Raw genomic sequence first — 16,879 nt, 5'->3', positions numbered from 1 at the left:
GTTATTATCTACAAAAATCTCATCATATAAACTATATCATCGTATCCAAAGAACCCCGGGGAAAAAGGTTTCGACTCCATGATATATAATTTCCAGTTCGATGATGGACCACAAATAGCCAGCTGAAAAGTAGGAATGCTGTTTTTAACTTGGTTTTTATTTGTATGCAATTGAAGAATATAAATGGAAATTTTACTTTTTTTTCAATTGTAAGCTGTGAAACATCTCTAAACGTTTAAGATTTATGAAGAATTAATTAAAAAGAGACAAACACCAGCAAACACATTTAAAAAAAAACCTCATAATTCGAAAATATACTGACATACGTTGCGATTTTCCTACAACACAACGTTACACCAAACAAGCGACGACAAGGATGGTTAAAACAAAATCTGAAATTTTGACGTCGAATACATTAAAAAAAATGAATTTGTAACGCTATGGCAAAAAAAGAAAAAGACCAACAGGCAAACAACAATTATACACACAAAACAACATAGAAAACTAGTAAAAATACACGGCAAAGTGATGATTCGAGTGAACTTTGATTTGAATTTGACTAAATATCTGTTTCCGTGTCCAGATTTTCAGATTTTTTTTTATTACCGATAAAAATAAACAGAGCAAATAATACCTGTAACAACGATTTTGCAGAATGTTTAAAATGTTTGGCATGCATTGTCCTCAATATATTCAATGTTTCTATTACGAAAATAATAATTGTGTTATCTCTAAGTAATTAATTTCAAATTCAGCAAATAATGACTTTCAACTTCAATTGATTAAATGATTAATTTCTAAAATCGACTAAATAAAAGTCATTAAACGGCCAGTTGATGATAAATAATTATTGCTGATTGCTATTTTACCTTCTGGGTTCTGCTTCAAATATCAGAATTCTTCAAGCATGACAGATGAGAGACTGATTACAGGTGTTAATACAGGTATTATTTGCCTGGAACAATTAACTGAGATTATCATGATGAACGAGAATGATAAGGTATACAACAGAAATGGTCTTTAATACTAACATTGTAGAGGAATTTAAGAATACTTCTTCAATCCATGGACTATCAAGATTCGGAGGACCAGAATTATACTCTAGACGCAAGTATGCTTCTTGTATTCATAGTCATAAAAGATATATTCAAGATAAATTCAAGGGAAAGATTATCTTTTAAAAGTTGCAAATACATATTTTCGTTTCTCGTTTATATACTATTAGCGTGTTTTGTTGTTGATCAAGTTCAATAAACAGAATTTCCAATTGTGATACAATGACGATTTGAAAGAGACACATGATGTGCTGAAGAATAAAACTAAATGTTGAAGTTGCATACAGAAACAAAATTTGGAAACGGACACAAGGCTCCGTATTCAAGTTCGTACTTTGACCATTCAATGGTTTACTTTAACCAATTGCGACTTGGATGGAGTGCTGTCTCGTTGTTACTCATACCACACCTTCTTGTATCTATTGAACAATAGACTCTTTTATAACACACTCTGTGGTATGGGATTTGCTCATTGTTGAAGGCAGCACAATGACCGGTAGTTGTTAATTTCTGTGTGATATGGTCTCTTGTGGAAACTTGTCTCATTGGCAATCATACCACATCTTCTTTTTTTTACATTTTCCATCTTACGTGTGCATAGTATAGTCCTTTAAGAGAGGAATCATATTCTTTTAAATAACTGATACAAGTAATTTTTAATTTTTATTTGCAGGCTAATATGGATTATTTTGGTCCTGGCGGCAGCCTCTGGACTTTTTATATTTGTGATATTAGAATTTCTCCATCTTTCACACAACCCTACCATCACAAGTTTTACAACATCTATACAAGAAACCATTGACTTCCCTGCAGTTACTGTGTGTAACTTGAACCAAGTAAAAAGTACCGTGTTAGATTGTTTTTCAGAAGAGGATAAAGTGGAGGCATCTAAGACATTCTACGCTCTCAGTGAACTTTCAATTATCTTAGAGCATTTCGGGCTACGGTCGACTAACAAACCGATCCCAGGGGATGTACTATACAGCTGTGCACGGAATCATTCTCATCAGATTGGAGACATGATCAGATATTGTCATTTCAAACAAGAGCTCATTGACTGTAATGATATCTTTACTCCTATAATGACAGAACTTGGTGTGTGTTATACTTTTAATAAAGATGCACAGATGGTGGCAGAGTCTGTTGGAGAAACGGCCGGTCTGAGATTCTTTGTTAATATTCAACAAGACTTATATTTCTTTTCTTCAACTATACAAGCTGGTGTAAAGGTATACTATTTATTCTGTTTTCATTACTGATAGATTGATATGCAAATAAATCAATTTATCTATCTATCCTTGCATTTAAACATAATCTTCTTTTATATATATCTTATATTGATCGCTTTATAAATAGTCTTTTTTTTTCCAAAAGAATTGATGAATTCACATTTGCTTAAATCGACCGAATTCGACGCTACCTAATTTTTGAGGGTCTCCACCTCAAATAGGTTGACCGATTCGTTTTATTTGTGTCTCAACTGACTAAATTAACATATATGTTGCTAAGCTGGTTGTTCTCAGTATAGTAGTAGGTATACATGTACATTACATTGTACATTTAAAGTGTGTACCATATTCTCAAGCTTAAATGCTTTTATACTTAATCGTTTTTGATGTCAGTTCTATGAGTTAGCGAAATGTTTACCTTTGTTCTACCGTTATGATGTTACAATGATGTTCATCTTATACATGTACATGTAAGCAGCTTTGACAGTTACAAGGTTAAGTAAGTTATGTTAAACAGCTTGGACAAGTAACATGGGTTTTTGACAGATACAATGTACAAGAGAGTTAAGAGTAAAATGGTAACTGCTTGGATAAGTAACACGTGTATATGAAGCTAGTTTAATCATTCAACATTCACGTTATCATAACTCCCTTAATTCCATAGCAATTTTTCGTTTTAAGATGAAAGTTCGTTAAAATTCAGGTGGATTTTTCAAACATAAGAAAGTCCGACTAATTGTTTTAGATGTGCTAAAATAATTGCAACTATTATAGTAAGTTATCATGCTTCACTATTAAACGAAGATAATGTAAATTAAATGATCGTTCATTATTCTAATTAACCAGCGAGGAAGTCGCTCTTGGATATCGGGTGATATAAGTCTGTGTTTTAATTTTCTAGCATGATTTTTTTAATTGCGAATGTTTAATCAATGAGCTCCTTGTTGTTTAGCGTTTTTTTTTTTTTTTTATCTTATCAGATGTTGAATAACATCGATAGAAATTTGTATACAGGGGACACAGTAACTCCCAGCAGGACCATGGTTGGTCATAATGGGTGCGTGGAACAAATATGTAATCATTTTCAATTTAAAAAAAAAAGAAAAATATGAGCGGTTCGTGGTTAGTTTTGCTGTGTACAGTACCCGGTATTAATATATTAAACCCTTTACTGATCCTTGTCAATTTTAGTTAGTGGTCCATTTCGTTTTGAATTTTTATTTAATTATTTAAGCACACAATTGTGGAACTGTAAGTGGATTTTTCAATTTTGTCTTAAGGTCAAGTAACAGTAAATGAACGCCGTCTAGCGGATTCCGCGAAATATTGCGACGTTTTGTACGAATTACGTCCCTTTGACCAGATTTTGCAATGTTAAAATTGCACCCGGCGACTTTTCGTTGGGACAATGTCAACGGTAAATTTGAAGGAAAATATGTTACTTCTAGGAGAATGAACTTGTTTTTCTAATATTAAAAATTGAAAATGAATATGAAACCAGTCCTGAAGACGATCTTAAAGATGAAAATCAGTACGTAGGGTGGTAGAGTTTGTATATCTGCCGACCAGTTAAAACAAGTGTGAAAACTGTTGCTCACTATTGTGATGAGAAACAGTGTGATCTCCGAAGTATTCTATATGTAGTATGTCAAAACTGTTCTTTCAAAAACCCTATATTCACTGGGAAAAGACATCGTCTAGCAGAAAATAAGCAGAAGGGGTGCAAGTTTAGGAGATTAATACTAAAGTTAAAACTTAGTATTGTACGGTAAGATTCTCCCATATTTTGAAAATTATCACACTAGTCGGAACAAGTAAAAATATTTTCAAATTAGAGAGAAGGAAATGAACCACATAAACTAATACTGGTCATAAATTCGCCGCTGCTGTCAGCTAGTCAGTCATAGATGGCACTAAACTATAATACACTTAAATTAATTAACCTTGTTCACGGTTGGAACAATAGTTTAATATTCATACACAGTTTTTAGACTTTAACAAATTAAAAATAAGCAAAAATGATGTTTCACGATCATTAATCCATCGCTACATTTTGTAATCTAACGTTGTTTTTTGTTTGTTTTTGTAATGGTGCTTTCTTTCACGTCCGCAATATCGATGTTAAAAATAGAACACAAATCTTTAAATAGATACATGTATAAATAGTATATGGTTTGAAGATTTATACAGGGCTTCTGAATATCCTAATAGTATTGATTCGTATGGTTGTCTCCTCAAAGGAAATTGTTATATATATATATATATATATATGGGTAAAAATTAACCGAATAAAAAAATGTACCCTAGCTGAAAGTAGCATCTCAAATATACAATAGAACTGTTCTCAATTCTATTTCACTCATAAAACTTGAAGGTTGAGAACGAGATTATATCGATCACCTCTATATCAAAGTACTACTATATATACCGACTGAAAAATATGCACAGTGTCACAGACTTTCAGTACCTAAAGTTAAATGTAAATCCCGTAAGTAGTCAGTACTTTAATAAGACAGCAACCAGACAACAACACAAGGCCAAAAGAAAATTAAAAAGGAAAAGGCATCTAATGATATGCATTTGACGGGGGTGGGGGTTGGGGCTGCAGGGGTCCTGATCCCGAAATCCCGGACTTAAAAACATGAAATCCCGAGGTCCCGAATTTATAGAAATTTCAATCCCGCCATACCGAAATTCGAAAAAAGAATAGCCGGATCCATAAAGGATCAATCCCGGAGTCCCGTTTAAGGTCCCCCCTCATTTGTGTAGATGGACTAAATAACAAAGCACTATATTACCAGTCATGTCTCAGCCTGTGTGCGATTGTTATTTTCTTGTGTTTTTTTCGGGTTGGGGTTGGGGGTTTGGAAAGGGGGGGGGGGGGTTGTAGACATCTTAAACATAAATATGTACATCTGTTTTTATGTCATATGTCTCAACCTACGTTAATTTGGTTTCCACGATGTATTTTCTGGAAAAGACACTGTACTACAAAGACTACCAATGTCTTGAGAGAAAGCAAAATTCAGAGAGAGAAGCACAATAATTTATTGTCACATATAATTAGATCTCAAAGGGAGTTGTAGAATAAGGAATACTGGCGAATGTCAAAATTGAATAAAAAAGTTTGCAAAATTATAAAGAATAACAACGGAAAATAAAATAATTATTTAATATAATAGTGTAGACCATGTACAGAATTTTACAAAATCGTTAATTGAAGATTTTACAGAATAAGCGTTATATCTAAAGATAAAGAACATTTAGGTCCACACTTCATATGGACCCTTAAAAATCGTTGGATTATCTCGGTGTTGCTGGTCAGTAATGAGTAAAAAGTCACTGGTCAATTAAAGGTTGTTGTAAGTGATGCAATATATTCTTATTTTCCTGTTCCCCTTATGTAACTTCCAGTTTTATTAAAGTTTACATTCATCAAAGACTTAGTTTAATTTAGTTTCCTGTCATTACTACCCACCTTCCCCCTTTATTTGTCGCATGTTGTGTATCATGTACTGATTCTATATATACTTCGAGCATACATATGTACACTTATGAAACAATAACCATTTAGTAAACTTTTTAAAACGTTTATGTAGACTTGTATACAATAAATTTTATACAGAACAAATAAGATATTAACAAAGATGTCAGTTTGTCTGCGTGTTTTACTTGCATGACTTGTTAACTTGAAGATGTATAAAAAACCACACGACACTCTTTCAAGAATTTGTAGAATTTAAATTACACGTACTGCGATTTAGATGCAGCGATATTTTTTCAAAAGACAATGCATTTCCTGTTGATTATTATGAGATACTTTGTAATTTATTTAAAAAATGAATGTATATAAACAATATTTTTCGGGACTTGAAATGATTTATAGCACAATGTAGATTGTCATTTCTTTTATTTTTCAGTTTATATTAGAAAATATTGTAAAGACAGATATATGTTGTTGTATGTTGGGCTCTTGAGATGTCTTTTTATGTCGTTAGTATGCTGTCTCAGTGATGTACATTTAACATCTCACTCTATTCTTAAACACGAATATCCAATAATAAATAGGATCCAGTTGCGATCGTAAATACTACATTTGTTCATTACGGAAGCATTTTCAGAATTTAGATAATTGGTTTGTTTTTCTACTAAAGCATTAACAGCAGGTAGAAAAATGCCAAAAAAAAGATACATCAAAACATAGATAAATAAAATCTAACCTCATTTCGTGTATACATGTGCAGCTTTTGCCAAAGAGGACAGAGCTTTATATTGGGTTTCGGGTAAAGCATCAGGATAATTAACTAATTTGTCTCATTGCCAATCATACAACATCTCCTTATTGTCATATTTTTTTAAGACGTTTGATGTATGAAATCAGAACAAGTCATTATGATTTGTATTCAAAAGTTATTTTTCAATTGAGGATTTGGTTTTTTTGTACAATTCTCAGAATTGTATATTATCATTTTCCCTGATATCATAAAACAACTTTTTTGACTACTTGAAGGTTGTACTTCATGATCCATCAGAAGAGCCATTGCCATCGTTAAGAGGATTTCTAGTTGGTCCAGGCCTATCTGCGGGATGTTCTATAAGGAAAACCAAGGTAAGAAACATGCTCATATTATACATTCCAGAAAAAAATCTCTATTTTCAGAGACACTAATCGGTTCAAAGTTCCAAGGGCCGGTCGGTGTATAGAACTATATGATCCTTCTTTTCCAATCTGGTAGTAAAACTGGCGCTTTAAATGAGTGACTGTTTGACGAAGCAGGTTATATGATTACTTCTTAGTAGAATGTGGTCGTTAGATCCAGATTCCCTTCAACATCCATTGTGGCTGATCCATCTTATTGTTTGTTAATTCGTTATCCTCCTTAATATGCATGAACTATTTGCCGTTGAGAATAAAGAAGAAAAAAAATCCTCAACTATCGTATACACGTTCCATTTCCAGCCAAATCTATATTATATCTCATGATCACGTAGATGTCATATTCCAGGGCTTGCATTTCCTGTAACAATTTCTTTGGAAACATGTTTTACTAAGGAGTGATTGAATCATAGATTTTCAAAGCTTTTTTTTCTAACATTTATAGACGCCGTCATATTGGTGTTGACACCGTTATAGAATATCTGTTTCTCCGACGATCACGGATATAGTCCAATTGTAATACGTACATTATTCTTGTTGTCCTATAAAACGTTTATAAAATCATTGAATGCGACTAATTACCGGATTTGTATTTGTATTGTGCAGGGGGAATATTCATTTGGAAAAAAAAGATTTCGAATAAAGGCATGTTCATGTTGCTCAATGATTTTCTTGTAGTGTTTGTGAACTATTCTATGTCAAATACTTTTCACTGAACTTGTCATTACTTTGCACGATAATGTTCACTATTTATAACGTTTATTTACAAGAATAATGCATTATTCTGTAAATATTTTAATTTTACTATTAAGATAAAATGGCTTGTGCGTCATGTTATTATGTGACAGTATAAAAACAAAAATTAATTAATTTATATTTCAGAATATTATTATATGACATCTTTAGTCACCTAAGTTAAATTTTAATTATACTCCTGTCGTGATTTTGTTTTAGGTGATTACACTTCCAAGTCCATATGGTAGTTGCCGAGAAGTTTCTGATAGATTATCAGGAATTGGTACATATTCAGAGCTGACGTGTTTTAAACATTGTTTGGACGACTATCTCGTACAAAAATGTGGTTGCAGACATTTATTTTCGAATGGTACGTAAATTATCTAAAATAACCAAGCTTTTATAATAAAAAAAAAATGCTTCATATATAGATATAATTATAAAAACCTACTTGGTCATGTGTTCTGTGCAACAATGTCATAATAGCATTGGTTCAAATTCCACTGATATAGAGAAAAAGAATGCTTCCCAATTTGCATATCTAACATTGTTGTGCTAAATCCAATACGGAGAATACCCGACTATAGATATAGGAAGATGTGGTGTGAGTGCCAATGAGACAACTCTCCATCCATATACATGTATTGTGCTATTTGTGTGAACAAGTAATTTTCACTTTTATCTCTTAATTCAGAACTTAGAAATATATACAAAATTTAACTTTTCACTGAAGTAAGAGTTTTTTTCCTTGCGTATCACATTCGGGGTCTCGTTGGCCATGTGGTCGAAGGACAATAGCCTGTCAACACTAAGGTAATGAGTTCGAATACCGCAGGTTTAACTGCCAAAGATCCGGTGTTCTATCCCGGCACTCCGGCTAAATGTCTGCCACAAAATAGCCAATAATAATAAAAGTAGCGTTTAACATCACTCAATCAATCTTTATCACATTCTTTATTATTCTATTTTAGGTAAAGCAGAGTTTTGTGACAGTCAACAACTGATGGATTGTTATGCCGAGTACCAAAGTAAGAACAACAAAAAATTAACGCATTTTATACTTTTAAAAAATTGAAGAATATTTATTGTGAATATATGAAGCCCTACAAAGAAAAATGAAAGATAGATTTTTAAACAATTTATTATTCAATGCAAAATTTGAGGAATAAAATCCAAACAAAAAAACACTTCTCAACGGTACTCAATGAGTGACTGTATATTAAACAGGGAATTTCAATGTCGATTTTGACACTTGATTGTATAAGAGCATTACCGTAAAATGTCATCAGTTCCTTTAAGACACGTGTGTTTAAAGAGGAACAGAAACTAAAGGGCAATAAATCAAAGTCGGAAGAAAGACGATCTACACCGTGGTTTAAAGAAAAATAGCAATTTACAACACGTTACAAAGAAAACAGAATATTGAGTAAAACACGAACACTACTAAAGAAATTGACGAACCCAAGTGCTCCGAAAGTGAAAGTTTCTGCTTCGCTAGTGACACCCATTATGATCAATATGTATGATTGTAGGTCTTTGTAAGTTTTTTTTATCATTTCGTACAGAAAACATATCCCGGAATTCAGATTTCTTACACAATTGCTCGTGTCCACCAAACTGTGAGACGATAAAGTACGAGACTTCACTGTCATATGCTGCATTCACTTCCAACTTCATAGCTTCGTACTTATCCAACCAATCTATTCTACCAAATGAGGATTATTTAAGGTATGTAATTAACTAATTATATATGCTATACTGTCTAGTGGATTTGCCTGTTTTGCATACTATACCAATACCAAGTTGGTGCGCATAAACAAAAATATGCAAAATCTAGATTACAAGCGCCGCTAAAACCAAAACATGGCACACATATTGTACTGTAAGTACCTATTTAGGCGGATTGCTACTACAAGTGTTGTCCTTTTCAGTATAGAAGTTGATATCTACATACATTTGTTTCACGTTTTTGATTTGTCAAAACAGCTATGACAAAATGAGCTAGATCAGCATTGTGTGGTTTCAGATAAGAAACGTGTTTATTTTTGGTTTTAATTCTAAATTTTAAAAAATTCACGAAGCAGTGTTTCAAAACTAAGAGAGAAAAAAAAACCAGTAATACAAAGTGCCTCTATCCGCTTTTAAGTTTCAAGCCCAAAACATTTTCTTATCTTGTATTTCATCTTTCTTCAGTAGAAATTTCATCGATTTGCGTCTCTTTTACAATTCGATGATAGAGGAAGCTACGGAAGAGGTTCCAGAAAAGACAGTTGGTAGTATTTTAGGTAAATATCAATATTTTCAATATGATTGTTTTTAAATTAGATCGATAATTCGAGCATTGTAAATAATGAGTCTAAAAAGGGTTTACAAAAGAGAGAATAATCAAACATGATGAGTGAAAATTAGTAAAAACCACTCAAGAATTTAATAATTAGGCAACAATAAATAAAGAATAGAGAATAATTGGGTCCTAGTATGTAAAGAATAGAGAATATGAACAAAAAACATAAAAATATTGGAAAATGAAAAGAAAATTGAGGAGTACAAAAATCTAGACTCCTGTCAAGATCCACCATAATGTATGCCTGTCATATATTTTCATCAATAATTGAATAGATGGGGTTAAAGGTCAATGGGACATAAACCAAACAAATCTATCATACTTCGGATGCTCTTCAATATTCTAGTCATCCTGAAGATGTACAAAATATTTGCCACTGGGTGTTAAGAAATTAACAAACAACCCATCAAGCATGCTCTAGTCTCCATACCATATGTTTAACTATAAAAATCGCCATAAGTCCGACAACTGTATTTCCGACTGGTTATCGTTATGCAACGTTATGTTCAGTAAGGAACACTGCATAAAGAAATACAACTGTGCAAGATATTTTTCAAACTTGGAACCAAGACGCACATTTAAGATTCAAAGCATCGTTTAAGCTGAATTAACTATAAAAAGTAAAAAAAGTGATCTATAACCTACTTCATTATCAAAAAGGATTTGAAATTGTACATTTTTAAAGTAAAATGAGATTTTATCAAATAAATACTTACCATCATAAATTCTGAGTACATCTATCTGCGCAAGTCTGACAGGCGGAAAACCCCAAATAAAAATATCATCAAAAAAAGTGATCTATAACCTACTTCATTATCAAAAAGGATTTGAAATTGTACATTTTTAAAGTAAAATGAGATTTTATCAAATAAATACTTACCATCATAAATTCTGAGTACATCTATCTGCGCAAGTCTGACAGGCGGAAAACCCCAAATAAAAATATCATCCAATGAGAAGAGGGATGACCAAGCAGTGCCCGTATAACGATGCCTTTATGTCATCCATTTAATTTCCTAAAGTAAGCAAGAAGCCCTGGGAAAAAAAAACCAGGGGATGAAGGGGAGGTTGGGAAGAACCTTTAATTTATGATGGTAAGTATTTATTTAATAAAATCTCATTTTACTTTAAAAATGTACAATTTTATGTCAATAAATACGTTACCATCATAAATTCTGAGTAAAATGTAGAATCTAACGCAAAGCTGAATCCCCTGAACCAGAAGATGCAGGAGGAAAAACAACTCTTTGTGCGGAAACTAAAGGCCCTAAGGAGTACAAACTCTGAGCTTGAGTAGCTAATGACTGCAGATAGTGAGAAATGAAAGAATTTTCAGTTCCCCAGAAACCTGCAGATAAGACTTCATCTAAAGAAGCATTATTAAAAAGGGCCCAGGAGGTAGAAATAGCTCTAACATCATGGGCTTTAACATGCATACTATTCAGAAGTTCTTCATTGGAAAAACTGTAAGCTAATTGAATGGTTTTAGCAGACACATATTGTTTTCCTTTGTTAATAGGAATACATAACCTGGAATTTGAGCAGGTACGGAGACTCCGTGTTCTCTGAAGATATAAAAGTAAGACTCGGATAGGACAGAGTACTTTAGAACTTGAACATCAGGAAGGGCTGCAATCACTATCGGTTCTGAACCTCTGCCCGGAATTTGATTTTTCGCTAAAAAAGCTGGATCCGTTAATAGGATAACAGATGACTTATCCCTTTTAAAACGAAGGCAGTAATCGGCAGTGGAAAACGCATGAATTTCACTTCTTCTTCTACCAGAGGCCAAGACAAGAAGAAAACAACACTTATACAATAAAAACTTGATTTCAACCTTTTCAGCAGGTTCAAAAGGATGGGTTTTTAAAGCTGATAAAACAACACTCAAATTCCGAGACGGGATTAAAACTCTCTGTCTAGGGCGTTCAAGAGTGAAATTCTTAACTAAAAGAGAAATGAATTCATTATTACCAAAGTCTGGACCTCCAAACAGTTGAATCGTGCTAGAAATAGCTGATCTATAGCCTTTAATAGTAGAGGGAGACAATCCTTTCTCTTCAAAAAGGTGGATCAGAAAGTCTGCTAGTTGTGCAGAAATTTGGAAAGGATCAATTTCCTTCTCACTACACCAACTACTGAAGATAGTCCAATTGGCATCATAGACGATGTTAGTGGAATCTCTAACTGCTCGGGAGAGATATCTGGCTGCGCATTCAGAAAAATCCCTCTCCTTGAAGCTATCCCTGAGAGAAGCCACTCGAACAGATGTAGCTTCTCTGGAGTGGGATGAAGAATCTTGCCCTTGAACTGGGATAGAAGATTGTGTCGTACTGGTAGAACCAGTGGACAAGCACAAGACGGATGAAGAAGATCTGGAAACTAGGCTTGTTTGGGCCAAGCTGGAACGGAAGGAAGGCGTAAGCGAACATTCCGTCCCAAGGAACACTCATGCAGTCTACTGCGTAAACTTTCGGATCTGGTACAGGAGACATGAACACTTGAACTTTGTAATTGAGGCTTGTTGCAAACAGGTCTACATGAGGAGACCCCCACTGAAGTGTTATTTACTGAAATACTGATTGGAGAAGTTCCCACTCTGTATTGACTGGGGTAAGTGTTCTTGACACAGCATCTGCTAACACATTGAGTTTCCCATGGACAGGACGAACTGCAATCTGTAGATGAAGGTGATTGCAAAGAAGGAGGATTTCTCTTGCTAAACGATACAGCTCGTAACAATGAGTTCTCCCTTGGCTTCGCAAATAAGCCACCACAGTGGTGTTGTCCGTTGCTAGAACCAGAGATTTGTTCTGCAGTAGGGACGGAAAATGAGACAGTGCAAGAAGAATTGCCTTCATTTCTAGTATGTTGATGTGTTCCTTCAAAAGATATGGAGTCCACACTCCTGACACTGAAAGACCTTCCAGATAAGTTCCCCAACCGAGGTTGGAGGCATCTGTGAACAGAGTCTGATTTGGAACAGGAGAGGACAGAAGTTGGCCTCTCAAAACGTTTGCTTGAGAAGTCCACCAAACCAAATGAGGAAACAATTCCTGATGAATGATTGGAACTGGAAATTCCCAATCCTGTGTAGCTGGGAGCCAATGTTGATGTAGATAAAATTGAAGAGGTCGAATGTGAAGGCGACCAAGTGGAACAACATCCGCTAGTGAATTCAAAAGACCTACCTGGTTTTTGAGATAGAAACAGATGAATTTTTTAACAAAGATTCTGAAACTTTTCCTGAGGAGGTCGAACTATGCACTGATGAGTAAGGTAATGTTCGCCTAGGAAAATGAAGTCCTGAGACGGAATGAGGTCTGACTTTTTCCAAGAGATGATAAATGCCAGAGAGAAAAGCAATCTGATGACTACATCGGTATTGAGATAAATTTTCTCGGGAGAAAGTTCCTTGATCAGTGAGTCGTCCAGGTAAGAATGAATCTGAGTATCGGTAATACTTATCCATTTGTTTAGAAAATTAGTTAACCTCCCCCTACTGGCAATTGAGAAAGGAGTTTTGTAGTACATCTCTGGATTGGGTTCTGACAGTAACGTACGAGGGGGCAACTTCCTAGGAAGAGGGATTGGCCCTCATGCCACCTCCCTTAAAACTGTTAGGTTTAGACCTAGGGATTGCAGATTTTTTAGGTTTATTACCTCCATCGATAGTGATTTTCCTCCTCTTCTCTTGAGAATTGTAAGATGAGCCTCTAGCGGAAGAATACCTACCTCGTTTAGAATTATTTCCAAAATTATTCACCTACACTGGAGCTGGGGTTTGATTGAGATGCTTCTGTACCTCATCAAGTGGTAACCCGAAATTCTTCTCATCCAACGGAGACTTGGTGCAGTTGGCGATTGAACCCATAATCAACAATTGGGAGGCACCCAAAGCCTTGTCTACCTGTAATAGAAAAGACTTGACCTCTGGTGGAAGAGAAGAATCTTTAAGAACTGGAGCAACTGCTGTTAAAAAGTGTTCAGCAGTGCCTAAAACATGAGATGCGTTCCTAAGAAGGTTCCCGTTTTGGACCAAACAGACTGAGAAAGACGCAGTCCATCGGCAGGTTTAGAAGCAATCGTAGATGAAAAAACCTTGTCATATTTAGGTACTTAGTACCAGTTTACCCAAGGTAGAATCAAAAATGTCATAGTCTTTAGAACGGAATTGCTCAGTAAATGAGGCAAGACCAAAACCACTAACTTGGGACTCATTAGCCACAATCCCATCATTGATGATCTGCAGACAGTTAGACATATGGTTAGATTGTGGAAAACTAGTATGTGACTTAGTATTGTCTACGGACAGACCACATGAAGCCTCGAAAGTGGAGGTAAGTTTCTTGGGTCTGGGAGGAGACTGAAATGGCACCTTGTTGACATCTCTCATTATTGTATAAACCGAATCTCTAAGATCCTTCAAAGTGGAAGGAGTATCTTCAGCCTCAGGATCCTTACTGGAATTGGTAGAAGACTGACCAATTACAGATGAAGAGATAGACACAGAACAGCAGATACATATACACTACTACAACTACTAGATGACACTTCTGAAGGAGGAGCAGGAACTGACAGATTAGCTGTAGTACTCTGGGGAACAATAACTGGTGTTGGTCCACAATAAGGCCAGAAACATGGAAAGGGCTGACCAGGAACCTGACTAAGAAAAACCTGATTAGGAAACCCTTGACCGGGAAACCATTGACCAGGAAACCCCTGACCAGGAAAGCCTGAATAAGGATAACCCTGAAACCAAGGAGGTCTAGACCATGACATGGCATTACTAGCCGAAGCGGGTAAAGTGAAGTCACAGTATGACGCTGGTGCTCTAGACCCAGGTATGTTTAAACCCAAAGAAGTACCAGGGTAAGATGAAATGGACCCTGTGGTGTCAACTGGCCTAGAAAACGTGTGCGTAACAGTGATAATGGTAGGGACACCTCCATGATAACCGACAGAACCTGCATTGAGGGTCTGTTGACCGGTCTTTGAAGTCACCGAAGTTAAAACGTCGGTTAGTTGACTACTACTCCATGATAACCGACAGAACCTGCATTGAGGGTCTGTTGACCGGTCTTAGAAGTCACCGAAGTAAAAACGTCGGTTAGTTGACTACTATAAGGAGGGGTTCCCTGTCATACCGTTGTTGCGGTAACAGGAAAGGGTAACGAACCGTCTAAAAAAACATCACTACCTGTAATGGCCTCGTAAGGACTGGGAGCATTAAACTCCATAATCAAAGAAGTATGAAGTTAAACACTTATAAACAACAATATTATAACAACAAAATGTAAAATAAACAATGGTATGGGGATACCTACAATATCCACTATTAAAAAAACAAAAAAAACAAAAAAGTCTTCTCTGTAAGTTGTAACACGTGTGTCTCGATGCGCAGACGGAAATTAAATGAATGATATAAAGGCATGGTTATACGGGCACTGCTTGGTCATCCCTCTTCTCAATGGATGATATTTTTATTTGGGGTTTTCCGCCTGTCAGACTTGCGCAGATGGATGTACTCAGAATTTATGATGGTAACGTATTTATTGACATAAAATATGATACAACACAAAGATACAGATGTAATAGAAAAAAACACAAAGGTCGTGTGAACAGACATATTCGGACCAATACCAACTCCCGTCACTCTCTGGAAGAATATAATAAAAAAAAACTCTTATAGATTACAATCATATCACTTAAGCATTCGACACCCGTTGTATTGTTCAATAATTATTATATTTGAAACATATATTCTTACATGACAAAAATTTAATGTTTACGAATGATAATTGCTACTACAAATTAAATTGAACGCATTATACTTCGTTCACAAATCGTTGTCAATATAATGGAATTGTATGCGACTGTCATACAACTGAGAGGTTTCGCTTGCTTTAAAACCAGGTTAAATCCACCATTGTTGTCCATTCGTTTGATGTGTTTGAGCTTTTGATTTTGCCACTTGATTACGGAAAGTCTGTTTTAAATTTTCCTTGGAGTTCGGTATTTTTGTTATTTTATTTTTTGCATATGATTAGGTTCTTAAATGAAGTCATATAAATTTATAACTGACTGTTTTAGGGACGGTTGGTGGACAGATGGGAATGTTCATAGGAGCCAGCATCCTGTCAATTGTAGAGATCATAGAATTTTTCTGTTTACTGATGACTAAAGGAAGTCAAAAGGTTGCCAATTCGAAAAGAAGAAAATTGGATGAATCTACTGATCATATAGATGAAACTGAAAATACTAGTAAAATGTGATAAAACTATTTGAAAGCGATTCGCACGCATAAAAATAAAATGTGTTACTTTCAATTTTGTGGTAAGTTGTTTAACGTTGACAAAGAACATATATGCTTCACTATATAAAGAGTTATTGGAGAATAATGGACCAATCTTCATCTGAAGTTGATTTTTTAGTATTTAAATGTTGGTAAGGATTTCCGATGTACAGCCGTGGAACTATAACAAAAGAAGTAAAAAGGCGTATTTCACATTCAAAGGGACTTTTACCAGGTATATACTATAGAGGTTCTAAAAGAAATAACCAACGGTTACAGAATAAAATAAATAAGTGAATAATTATGTTGTTTCATTTATTGTTTCTGTGTAAGGATTGGCTCGTCATGTATGTTAAGAGAGATAAAGAAATGACATAAAGAGGCAATAGTAATGCATATGTTAAATAAAAAGCAATGCACCTGATTATGGTGGAAAACACATTTCAATGAGGGAAGTGCCTTTCGGTCTTTAGTTGTACCCACCTCTGGAATTGTGCAGTGCGTTTCATGAAAAGACTATTGAATATATTCTATTTCTATTTAATTGGATCATTATCTTCTGAA

General features: G+C 34.8%; 1 protein-coding gene across 2 annotated transcripts; it reads left to right on the top strand.

Annotated features, from left to right (window-relative positions):
* Window positions 1–903: 903 nt before the first annotated feature.
* Window positions 904–16,616, top strand: LOC139485406 (acid-sensing ion channel 1A-like). Of its 2 annotated transcripts, none has more exons than XM_071269873.1 (8): window positions 904–1,111; window positions 1,729–2,284; window positions 6,795–6,893; window positions 7,896–8,046; window positions 8,648–8,704; window positions 9,242–9,404; window positions 9,873–9,961; window positions 16,114–16,616. In XM_071269873.1, the coding sequence occupies exons 1-8, from the start codon at window positions 993–995 to the stop codon at window positions 16,293–16,295; spliced, it is 1,416 nt and encodes a 471-aa protein (XP_071125974.1). In that variant the 5' UTR covers window positions 904–992; the 3' UTR covers window positions 16,296–16,616. The 2 variants fall into 2 exon arrangements, with proteins under 2 accessions (XP_071125974.1, XP_071125972.1); XM_071269871.1 differs by having other exon boundaries at window positions 905–1,111; window positions 9,870–9,961.
* The last annotated feature ends 263 nt before the right edge of the window (window positions 16,617–16,879 follow it).

This window comes from Mytilus edulis, chromosome 8 (genome assembly GCF_963676685.1).
Source record: "Mytilus edulis chromosome 8, xbMytEdul2.2, whole genome shotgun sequence".
NCBI lineage: Eukaryota > Metazoa > Mollusca > Bivalvia > Mytilida > Mytilidae > Mytilus > Mytilus edulis.
The sequence above is the reverse complement of the archived record's forward strand: the minus strand, read 5'-3'. Positions and strand labels throughout refer to the sequence as shown.

Bases quoted from the DNA above. Each gene is read 5' to 3' on its own strand.
- LOC139485406 (XM_071269871.1), top strand. From the start codon at position 993: ATGATAAGGTATACAACAGAAATGGTCTTTAATACTAACATTGTAGAG. The intron at 1,112-1,728 runs GTATGCTTCTTG...TTTTATTTGCAG, and splicing joins GAATTATACTCTAGACGCAA to GCTAATATGGATTATTTTGG. The intron at 9,405-9,869 runs GTATGTAATTAA...ATCTTTCTTCAG, and splicing joins CCAAATGAGGATTATTTAAG to TAGAAATTTCATCGATTTGC.